Source organism: Pipra filicauda, unplaced genomic scaffold (genome assembly GCF_003945595.2).
Source record: "Pipra filicauda isolate LSUMZ 115617 unplaced genomic scaffold, ASM394559v2 scaffold10_size6260569_pilon, whole genome shotgun sequence".
Lineage (NCBI taxonomy): Eukaryota > Metazoa > Chordata > Aves > Passeriformes > Pipridae > Pipra > Pipra filicauda.
Window position 1 is genome coordinate 3,857,336 of NW_024103541.1, and position 12,329 is coordinate 3,869,664.

The 12,329-nt window shown below is 41.1% G+C and overlaps 1 protein-coding gene across 1 annotated transcript in view; it reads right to left on the reverse strand.

Annotated features, from left to right (window-relative positions):
• Nucleotides 1-12,329, reverse strand: part of PARP14 (poly(ADP-ribose) polymerase family member 14) — a 38,008-nt gene that overhangs the window by 22,578 nt on the left and 3,101 nt on the right. The window contains exons 7-15 of the mRNA XM_039382189.1: nt 10,337-10,573; nt 7,196-9,450; nt 5,530-5,760; nt 5,032-5,253; nt 3,983-4,076; nt 2,915-3,064; nt 2,319-2,381; nt 1,117-1,284; nt 53-259 (exon numbers count right to left, since the gene is read on the reverse strand). Of these exons, the coding sequence (XP_039238123.1) occupies nt 53-259; nt 1,117-1,284; nt 2,319-2,381; nt 2,915-3,064; nt 3,983-4,076; nt 5,032-5,253; nt 5,530-5,760; nt 7,196-9,450; nt 10,337-10,573 (3,627 nt within the window). The remainder of the gene's footprint in view (nt 1-52; nt 260-1,116; nt 1,285-2,318; nt 2,382-2,914; nt 3,065-3,982; nt 4,077-5,031; nt 5,254-5,529; nt 5,761-7,195; nt 9,451-10,336; nt 10,574-12,329) is intronic.

The window sequence follows — 12,329 nt, forward strand, 5'->3', positions numbered from 1 at the left end:
CTGCTGCTAAACAGATTGATCTATAACCTGCACTTAAGTGACATCTACTTACATTTTATCTTGGAAATAAATGATTTGATTGGTGTTTTAGTAGGCCTTTCTCTTTTCTGCATGCTTGCATGGAACACACTCAGCAGATGTGGCTGAAAGATGACAACTTTAATAGTTTTCACAGATGCAGGAGAGTTCCTTCTTGCAAAGTCAGTTACTGCATCTATCATCTTGTCAGCTACCTCAGCAGGATTGCGGCCTGCCTCTCCTGAAAAAAGTTAGAGATATTTTGCTTTTAAGAACTGCTAATTGCAAATTATTAAAACATCTTTACAAGAACAGCTATGAACATACCCACAATCACTTGGATCATAAACAGGTCAAGAATAATGTCAGGCAGGCAATGAGGAAAGGTTTCTATTTATCATGAGAAGAACGCTTGAGACCACCTTTCCAGCAAGGGAAAAATGGAAGTTTCCTTTTGTTGGCATGGCAACCATTCAGGTTATGATGTAGATTGTACAGCTTGAGTACCTAATAGGCCACAGGCCTGACGCTCAGTGGCCCAGTAACCAACTCCTTGCTCAAAATGTAGGCCTAGTTTTGTTCATGCAAGGGGTTCCCCCATGCATGGGGCACAGTTCTGGATTCTCCGATGCTATGGATTTCTACCGAACTAACTGAAAATAACAAGAGAAGAAAAAGGGACAATCTGGCCTTTTTGACTGGCTCATGTTCCATCTGCATCAACCCTGCTTGTGCGGCTGCCAGGCAGAGTTGCATCTACTGATTTCAGCAGTGGAGAAGTAGCTCCCTGGCTGTTCTCCCTGAGCTGCACACATATCAGGCTGCAGGTTCTCCAGGAAGCACAGATATACCTTTGAATCCCTGTTAGCAAGGAAGTGTTGGTTCTAGAATACTCATACTCTTTATGTACTAAATGTCTGCAAGGAGTGAAGCTTTCTAGCTCTTCATAAATCTCTAATAACAGTTTTGAAGACTGCAGTTTCCAAATATATTTTCAGCAAATAATAACCCCTCCAGATAAATCAAACTCATTCCTTGAGCCCTGAGATCAGCAGAATCATATGCACTGAACCCATTTCAAAAAAGGGAGACACAGACCTGTTCCAATTGCTGGGAAGGCGACAGAGGTGTACCCCTGTAATTCACACTCCTGGAGCACCTGGAAAACTAGAAACTTGATATCATCTTGGGCAACAAAATGGATTATTTTTTTGCATGGCAGGTTTCCTGCTTGGGTGATGATATAGCTCTTGTGAGGTTTCTGGGCTGAAATAAGTAGTAGAACATAATCAACAATTATCCACAATATAGATGTGTACTAGTTCTCATTAAGAAATAAGAAGTGGTGACAAATATGCCCCAGGATAAGCTTCATGTCTCCATCCATAGAGTAAGCAACTCCCTCTCTCTATTTTCACTTTCAAGGCACAAGGATTCAATTTATGTTTGTAAGATATGTGCCTCTTTTGATAAATAAATTTTGTGTGCATCTTTATTTATCCGGTTTGCTCTGCAGACTTGGAGAACTTTATGCAGACAGGCACTCTGTCTTCACAAACACACAGGCATGACATCTACCCCCAGGCTGCCTAGCCCAAATTACCCTCTTGGCCTGTGCAAGAGAGGTTTGTTTACCCCTGATTGCCTCCACATAATTCTTTTCCTTTGGTTGGTCTTCCAAGCTGACCTCCACACCTTCATCTTTCCCACTTCCTTTATTTTGTGGGGTTTTAAACCACATACTTGTCCATCCTTACTTCCCTTTCATTATAGCTGCTGTTCACCAGCTCAATTTGGTCTACAAATAAATGCCTCTTCTGAGGCAGGAACCCAGCTTCACACTACTGAAAAGTAGTCACATAGAGGATGTGGTAGTGGATTACTAGTTATGACAAAGCAAACATTTTCTTACTCAGAAATGACAAAAGGAGTTGCAGGTAGACAGTTGTTTCCAGTAACTTATGGCTTGTCTATTAACATTTCTGACAACATCTCGCTTGCTCTGTTCGATGTAAACTCTTTGTTTTTATCATGGAAAGCTTTATTGGAATAAGAGGATGTAATAACTAACAGATTTAGATCTTTACATGTGTTCAGAAGCCATCTCCTTTTGAAGATTTTTCTTTTCCTTCCTTCACTAGATGTTTTACAAATATTACATTAAGTGATTTAAAAACTAGCTGCTGTAACACAGTGCATAATACAGATGGAAGTACAGTAGGCAACATTGATAAATTATTCCAGCAGATTCCCTGCCGTGCATTAACACCTTCAGAAGGGTCAGAAATGTTGTACCATACCTAGTAGACAACATTCAACTTCAACTGCTTTTCCGGCACCATTCAGAATTGCTCTTGAGACACCTTAAATGAGAAGAGGCACATGAATCCACTGTTACTACTGTTAGTACTGTTAAAGTCCTTTCTGAAGCAGAACTGTATCCACACAATATCTAAAAATATCTCAATGCCAGTAACAGTAAATGTTTTCATTGAAAAGCACTGCTGCCAAAATTTTAGACTTCCGCTTTTCAACACAAAGTGATGTCTAAAGTACCCAACAAGTTTCCCCAAGGTCAAAACTCATTGAGGTTTGTCTTCTCCTTTAGTCTGAGAGGTATTCTATAAAAAGATTCTATATTAAAAAACCCAAAAAATTATTAGTTTCCCTTTCTGCAAGAGAGTCTTAAACATGCCATCCTGTAACATAGATTACCAAGAAAATAAAGTTTCAGACAGTACTTAATTGAACCTTTGTACCCTAAGAAGCAAAACAGAAACCACACTGTGAAAAAAAATAAAAGGGTATGAAGCATTGAAGAAAATACTTCCTTGTCTCCTTTCCCAGCCCTTCCAAGCACATGTACTGTTTTCACACACAATATCAACTAAAATACCTGTTTGGAGGTTGAAGGTTTGGTTTGTTATGTTTACAATGACATCTCCCTTTTCCTTGGTAATATCACCTTCTGCCACCTGGAACATGATGGAGCCAATTGTCATTTCAAGTAAATTATGTGCTGAGGTTGAAGAGGTAGTAGAAAAAGCTGCAGGAAAAGAAATACAGACCCTGAGCAGAAGGGACTGATGATGTAAAAGATAAGGGACTTGTTCATGGGTACAACACCTATAGACACCACAGTTTGGCTGCAGACTCAGCCTGTGGAGAGGATTGCCTGCCATGCTAACTGAAAATCATCCCTTCTCACAGGAATCCTTGCTCAACCTGCACTATTCCCATAATTTCTACTCATGACAGGATGGCAGAGAAAATGTGTTTTGCTGCACACCTGGAATACAGGTCACTACTTAGAGACATTTCACAGTATAAGCCTTTGTAAAACCTCTATGTAAGAGGGCAGCAAACTTTCCAAGTCTTACTCTTTTGCTCCTCTGTCTCACAGAGTTTCCAGGCAGCTTCTCTACTGCATGACAGGTGGAATTTTTTACCCATGTGTTATTTGTAAAATTTTTTTTCAGTTTTCAACATGTAACTGATTTTTTACAGGCTGCAGTTCTGTTAAGCTGGATAACACCAAAGATATTTCAGTTTGGTTTTGCTACTCATCTGAACACGTAAAAAGTTTAAGAGTATTCCAAAGAGACCACTCTAAGACACATAACCAGGAACTCATCTGCCTTCCCAGGACATAGAAAGACATTGACCTCTTCACAGTCGAATCTAGTGCTGCAGCAACAAAAGAAAAAGCTCTGCTTGTGCCCTTGGCACATGATAGCTTCTGCTGTCCCGACTATCCGGATAAGGAATCATAGGTACATTTTTTTTCTTAGCATCTCCAATACTATTTCAGACATAACTCAACCTGAAAATACAGCCACCTGGAGTTTGGGAATTAAATGCTCACCAAACAAATATCTAAACATCCATTATGAATGCATTCCCTGGAATATTTTAAAGAATAAAAGAATCCACTAGGCATGTAGCTTCTGTGAAACACGCTTACCACCTGTGCCTTGGCCAGCCTCATTTGGAGAAGGCTTCTGCATTTCAACACCTGCAGTATTTCCACACCTCTTCTCAAGTTCATCTAAAAATACCTAGAGAAGGAAATTACAATCAACCCCTGAAGAAGTTCTTTACACACAGTGGAGTTTGAAAAGTCAAGTTAAAAAACATTTAGAAAGAGCTAAACACAAATTACTTCATACCATCTGCCATAATGTGATGGCAAGATGGCACATGTTGTTCTCAGAGAGCAAGGCTTTTCAGCGTGCACAATAGGCAGAATCACAAATAAGTAAGTCAAAGGCCTAGCCCCATTCCACAGGGATAGAGCAAGAGATGGCATCCTTAGACTGAGGGGCTAGTTTATACTAACTCAGCTTTTCCAAGTAATGCCATCCTTCTTTATATAAACAGCTCAGGTTTGATGCAGTAGCCTTCAGGTTTGGCCTTTCAAAATGTATTAGCTACTGCACAAAATAGCAGAAGCCAACAGATACAGAAACACTTATCTGTGACTGCTCTCTTTCTGTGTGAAATGAGTAATTAGAGCAAGCATATAGAAAATTTGTGCTAAAGTGATACTAAAGAAAGGGGGATGCAGAATACTGGGATGTTTCTACTGGAGAAGTCTGTCAGCACAGCATACCTAGCACAATTATTTTTCCTAAAAAGACACTAGCACTCCATCTAAACACTCCTTTTTTCCAGGGGTGGAGGCATTGATGCAGGAGTTACAACCCACCTGTCAAGACCTATTGACTGAGGAATTAGGTGAGTTCATGAGACAAAGAATAATTACATCTTTGTCTGTATTACTGCCAGGAAACAGAAAAGGACAGGAAGGGAGCAGGTCTGTACAGGACAGGCAGGTGACCATGATGGGCAGAACAAAAATGAGAACTTTCGGTATAGACAAGAGAGACTGTCAGCAAAGTTTTTCTTTAGTGTAAGAACAAGCACCCCGTGGATTCCTTGAAGATCATCAGATAGCCAAGTATCATCAAATAAATCAGCATATGATAGAGAAAGAAAACCAGAGTAACTCACCTGAATATGAGCTGTGTCTTTTGGATGCAACAGAAAGTGAACTTCTTCAAGAGAATTTACTCCATTTTTACTACTGAATTCAAACACCTTGTCAAACAATAATTCAGCAACAATAAAGGTTGGGAATCCTAAATTTCCTGTCCCAATTGCTGGGAAAGTAATTGACTTTAGAGATAGTTCTTCAGCAATCTCCAGACATTTTGTGATGATGTCACCGAAGACCTGTAAAGCACAATAATTTTTTCAGTTACTAAAGGTAATTTTTTTTCCAGCAACACAGTGCAACACAGCACTTCCCCTTTTAGCTTGGTAATAAAATACAATTAATTGCATACATCACAAGGAATTCATCAATCAACAAGAGATCAGCCCCACACTTAAAAAAGAACAGGTCAAACTCTCCTGCCTTCTGTGACACTGTCCCTGATTTCAAAGGAAAAGTGGCATTAAACACACTATAAAGCCCAGACAAATTCCAGCCAATAAAACACCTTATACCTTTGAAGATGTTTTTCTCTGGGACCACGCAGGTACAATAGCATGAAGCACAACACTGCAGTCTAGATTGTAACCATTTGTTTTCAATACAGCTCCCTCCTCAGCTCTTCCTAGGCCTTCTTTTCTCAAGTCTGTCTGAAGCATTGGCCCTGCCTTGCTTAGCAAAGCTTTAGCAAGTGGCCCTTTATCAAGCTGGAGATCTCTGCCAACACTGATGACAACAATGGATGTCTGAAAAACACACAAGCAAAAACTCTACCTTTTAAGTATCAAATTTAAATTTTGCCTTGATTAATCAAAACAGCCTGCCTGATGACTTACAAAGTAAATTTTTGGGATAGCAATCAGAGTGAGTAAAGTTTGGAATAAAATAGAAGTTATGCTCAATTCTAATACCATGAGCCTACCCAGAGAAACACAAAAGTTGAGTTAACAATGAAATTCATTTCAGCTTGATGGGAGAAACTTAAAATTCTGCATTCCTGGTTTATTCATTCTACCTCCACTTGAAAAACATTTATGCAAGTTTGTTCTCCAAGAGAGGCTCACAGACCAAAATCTATGTTCACTGAGGTAGGCAGGACTCCCATGCATGGCTGGTCTAGGGGAAAAGCAGAACCTGAAGACAAACAAGACTGGAGGAAGCCTAAGGAGAAAGAAGTAAGAAAAGCAGTAACTTTTAAATGAGAGAAATACAAAGGTTTATGAACATTATGTCAAGCCCTATATCCAGCTCCTTGGGAAGGACCTCTGTACACATTTTAACATATATTCTGTCCTGTCCAACTAGGAGAGCCGCATGCACAAGCTGTGGGAGGCATCCACACCTGAAAGGATTTCCCAGCCATTATGGAAAGGGTTCTGAAGAGAGTTGCTTCCAGTTTTGGCAATCCCAGTAAAACAGCTATCAGCCAGCTAACAGAATTTCAATGCAGCAGGCAACTGGAAATCAATTAGAGAAGATGGTTCTTCACAGGAAATGCAATAGTAACTGCATGTTTCATGCCAGTGACAGAACAAATAAAAGTTTCCCAGACCAATATCCCACAGATGCAGGGAAAACAGGACTGGCTATAGACCCAGGCTCAGATGTAAATGTCTCTGCTGCTGCAGGAGCACAGTGGACCTGGAAGCACCAGCCAGTCTCACATAGCAAGGTACTCGTGCTAGCCAATACTGAGCACTCTCTTTTGCTTTCGTACTAGTACCACACTCCCACAATCAGGATTTCTGGAAAGGTCAATGCTGCCTGGAGATGGTTTCTGCCCAGCAAGGAAGGATCGGGAGGGTTTGGAGCCCAGACTGATTCCTGCTGGCCTCAGTTGCTTCTGCTAAACTGTAACATACCATGTACACAGGGATCTCTGGAGCTGTCTGGACACAACCCTGAGTAACGTGCTCCAGGGGACCCTACTTGGGGTTGGACTAGATGACAAAATGCAATTCTGCACAGCCATCTGTATCTACCATGTAAGACAGTCACCTAACACCAATTCTTGTTATCAGCAGCGATAGCCAATTTCAGCAACATGTCAAACATGGCAGTATTGCTAACTACAGATGATGGTCTAGGGTTGGTCATTTATTGGTTTTGTGTTTAAAAAAAAAACAAACCCACAAAAAAACCCACTTGGTATTTCAATGGCAGATAATTTAAAACACTTACTGTAGCATCTTCAATGCTTCCTGTTTGCAGCACAATATCAAGGCCTTCCTCAGTTGTTATGCACGGTAAGTTCTTGCTTTTTTGAGAAATTTTGCGCTCCCTAGGTTGAGGAATTTTACTGGCCTGATGCAGGGACCTGTAGGAAGGTGAAGAATCTGGAAACACTTCTCTAAGTGCCTTGCTGAAAGCCTGAATGTTATCCTGTACAATATCCACAAGATGAACTTCCTTCAAGCTGCTGTCCCCCTTGGATCCTTCCAAGGTCTCCTTGATAGAGGATACAATTGAATATGTACACAGTTCCAGTGGAAAGCCAAAAATCCCTCCACTTATAGCAGGCAGAGCTATGGAAGAACAATTGTATGTTTCAGCTAGTTCTAGACTTTTCTTCACTGTCTTCCTCAACAAGTCCACGCACCTCTCTGGCTCCTCCTTCCTCCACCTGGGCCCAACAGCATGAATGACATTCTTGCAGGGGAGTTTCCCAGCGCCCGTGAGAACTGCGCTCCCGGGCTGGAAATGCCCGTTCTTCCTCACCAGCTCATCACACTCTTCTTGCAGTGCTGGACCAGCAGCTCTTAGCAGTGCATCAGCAAGGCCACCAATGTGCTTTAGGTCTTCATTAGATGCATTCACCACAACATCAACAGAATGAGTGCATAAGTCAGCTCTATAAACTGCTATTACAATTTCACCCATGGTCACTTGCATATAGGGCTTGCCTTCATTACTATGTTCTTGCTGTTCTTCCAGGTGCTCTTCTGAGTGCTCTTCCAGCCGGACTAAACATTTAAACTCTTGTTTTGCATGGGAGGCCAAAACACGTTCGTGCTCTTTGAAATATGACTTGGCTCCTGGTGCTCCAATTACCACACGCTTATAGTACAGGCCAGATAGTATTTGTTCAACTAGGCTGACTCCTTCCAGCACTTTTGGCCTTGATCCACTCAAGGATATAACCCTACACTTTTTCTGTGTGCTAAAGTCAACTTTCACACCTTTTTTCAGTAAGCCACCCCAAACATCAACCTTCTCTTTCTCAAAAAACATCATGACCGCCATGGGCTTTCCTCCAATGACCCTTTGTACCTGTGTGTTTTCATCTATAAAGCTGGAAAGTTCCCCAAAGGCTTTTGCTACTGCTTGAGAACAACCAGCAATGACGACCTGACTCCCTGCCTGAGTGACTGTTACAGCTTCACTAGAGCAGTTTTCCTTGGTGAGCATCTGCCATTCCTTCTCCTGGAGGACTGACTCATCCTCCAATGCAATGTTTCTGTAGTCCAGTTCCTTCTTTATTTCTTCTTCTGCTTTTAGGAGATCTTCAGGTGTACTCCCATTCAAGATGACAGCTCCTGTGCCAAGCTCATAAAAGGCATTAATTTGTTTTGACATAAACAGACTCTGTGACAGGGTTTCATTATCAATATGCTCTAAAAACTGGAAAATGAAAGGGTGGATATTAACTGTTTTCTTTACCATTTTGTGCATAGTATCGAATATTTCCCCTTTTACTTTATAAACTTCCTCAGGCACACCACATAGCCTAATTATTTTCTGCAAATAATCGTAAGTTATTTTCAGACCTGGGAACTCCATACGAAATTTTTCTTCCAGGCCAGAAACCTGTAAAATTCCATATTCCCCTGGACTCACTGTCACCACTTGTTCAGTTCTTTGCTTTTCTCTTTCAATTTCTCTGATGGCCTTTTCAATCAGAACCTTCAGATCTTGTTCAACATTACTCACAACTTCTTTTTCTCCCACTAGAACAAGTAAATCCTTGGAAATACATGGGATCATCAGAACTTCATCACAGGGAAAGCTGTTTCTAATGGCTTCCCACACCTCTGCGCTTACTTGACATTGAATTGCTTCATACTTTGATATGCTTTGTGAAAAGGCTGCGGAAACATTTTCCTTCCATCTCTTGACCAACTGAGATACTGATCTCTTCTGCTCACACAAAACAGCAGAAGGATGCAAGGAAACTTTTGGGTCTGCACAGTGGGGTTCAGACCACACTGGCACACAATTACACTTTGCCATTTCACAATTTATGGCTGCAATGAGGCTGCTATTTTTTTGCAAATAATTCCAGATATAAGGGTCCAGGGGCAATGTAATTGGATCTGGCTTCTTTATCTGTGGCCCTTCCTTTCCATATAGAGCTGTTCCCAGCGAGGTGTAGTAAGGATAGACAGAGATGGGCATTTTGTTGATTGTATGCTTCTTTGCCAGGATATTTGTTACATCTAAAACAAACAAACAAAACCCCAGACTATTAATGTCAGCATTTAAGATCTTCTGTTTTGTTTTTGTGTTCTTTTCGTTGTTTGGGGTTTTTAAACTATGTTTTCTAAATAATAATGTTTGTTATTTCTAAGAACATTTTTAGATTAATTTCCCTCCCTTCCCAGATAGAAATAATTCCAAATTATTGAAGAATTATTTATTTTAAATGCCAGAAACTAAGTTGGAGAGAGAAAGTCAAGCACAACACAGTCCACTTCTGGGAGGAGGTACGCACAGTCTCTGCCCCCACTTCTCTTATATGCTGTACTTAAAGTGCCCAGCTCAGCAGTTGTTTGGGTTACACTCAGCAGTATCAAATCCCAGTTCCTCCATTTCCCACAGAAAGAGCATCTCTTTCTTTCAACTTCCCTTCAGCTCTCCCTTTCACTGCAGTGGCTCCAGCTTCCCTCTTGTCCTTCACCTTCCACTCATCTTTCTGTCACTGACTGGACAAGCCACACCACCTACTCTCCAGCCAAAAAAGCTGCCCAAGAAATTGTTCCCTGATGACCTAGACAGCACACATTGCCATGGGACAGCTGGTGGTGAAGGTGGCAGGCTGGGGGGAAAGTCCCCTGCACTCAAACTGCAACCTGAACTCTATAAGGATCAGGGCCAGGGTGAAATAAGCTGTCTGGAAAAAGGAAACAGTTCTATGCCTCATGCCCAGCTGGCCCAAAACTGAGGCTTGCACAGTTAGCACAGACTTGCTGACAAAGCACCAGATTTGCTGTTTTATGAGGGTAAAGGAGGCATTTCTCTAGAAATTTCTCTAGGCATTTCTCACATTTTGATCCTTAAATAAGAAGTTCTCAAAGAAATAAGGGCTTTGCACTTCTGCATTACCTTTATGGTCACTGAATGTAATGATAGCTGCATCTTCGTCAGGCAGCTGTTGAACATCCGTCACTTGTGCACCTCCGTTCCTCTTATTTTCAAAGTAGATGGTTATATAGTCACTGGATGTGTTGGGTGGTATATTTTCAGCCCTAATGCTCTTTGTTAGCTCGAGGCACCGTGCAGTAATGTTTTGTTGCTTTGCTCTGTGGTTTTGATTAACCTTTTTAGCAAATTCCCCTGTATCTAGGAAGAGAAAGGAGAAGAAAATAGAAAAAAAACAAATTCCAACTTGGAGCTCACTTTTCAACCTCGGTGCTAGCAGACTATCGCTGTGTGCACTGGTCAAAGCACTGAATTACAAAATCAACTCAGAGGTGCCCCCAAAGCTACTTCTTTCCACGTATTCGGTATCTGCCACCCAGTATTCCCCTCATGGTTGATTACAATTGTTGACCACAATGACTGTACCCAGAATTCGCTGCTAGTTTTCCTGCTGACTAGAACTGGGTCTCTTTAACCTCAGAAGGAAACAAGATCAGGTTCATTTCTGGGCTATGGCTTTGTACACAACTAATCAGACATGAGCCAACAGTTCAAATTCCCTCAGTTTTATGATAAATACATTTTCTTTTTGGCTACTCCCCCTTATCATCACACTAAAGGACAGTTAAATCACTTTTACATCTTTCAGGGAAAAACAGTTAAGTTTTTTATTTCCTAAAGGCTACACCAAAAATTTAGGACTGGACCACAACATGAGAGACAAATAATTGCTGATTTCTAAGGCAGAAAAATCTACACCTTCTGGAAGCTAAAAAATTCTTTGGTTTAATTAAACCACATACTAATCCCTTCACAACTAAGATTTCTCAGCAACTTCATTTTTATATATTACCAATAATACCAGTGTTCTCTCTAAGTTGATTCAAAGTGATACATAACTTCTTTTCACCACATTCTATCTTCTACAGATTTAGAATTTTTCCATATGTAAGACTCAATTCTCTCTTCTTTCCTGTCCCACCTTCTCACCCAGAATCAAGCACATATAAAGTCACCTTGTCCCTAAAAGGACTCCAGCACAGCAGCACTGCTAAAGAATCCTGAAGCCAGTTCACCACTGTCAGTTTAATTCAGTTCTCTCTCTGCAACAAGAGCCATGACATTTGGCTGATAATCTTTCTAGATCTAGTCTTTTCATACCACTTACTTTTGCCCAAATCCTGGGATGGGATTTGCTAGTAAAATCAGCCATAAGTCCACCAGAAAGTCTCCCCAGTCCCCCACTGTGAGAAGTAGGAGCAGACACCTCTCCATCACCTGCAAGATGCCTTTGTCATCAATCATTAATAAGGTAGAAAAGAAAGTGTATGGTATTGAACACGCTAAAAACCACATAGTAGCTTAACAACTCACTGGTACCACAGCATGTGGTGTTAGTGCCACGCTTCACACAACTGATGCTGCCACTCTGTAAGGACAGCTGGACTTGCCTCAGCATCCCAGGACCAGTATCCCATCCGCAGCAACGGCCACAGCAGGCATCTAGAGAAGCTGTAAGAAGATGCTGCTTCCTCAACTCTCTCCCAGCTTCCAGTCTATGGCAGTAGATTTCTCCAGCCTGACACAGTCTGCTTAATAACCTTAAAAAGCTCTGCTCCACATATTTGTGCAATTTTCTTCTAATCCATACGAACCTACCACACATGTAAAACCTTTTGTCAAGGACAACCTTTGTCATCAAACTGTTCTCAGATCAAGTACATCCTTCATTGCTTGTTCTAAGTTATAGTTTGGTTTTAGTTCTACCTGTTCTGTTTATTATCCAAATCAGAGCTAGCTCTCTTCTGACTTTCAATGGCCTCTACACCTTACAGATAAAAGGTATGGCATTACTTTAGTAGTGTAAGTCCTCCTTTAAAAGGACACAATATCAGACCAAACCTTAAAAATATGACAGAAAACACTTCCTGCTTAGCCTCACTCACACACACACATG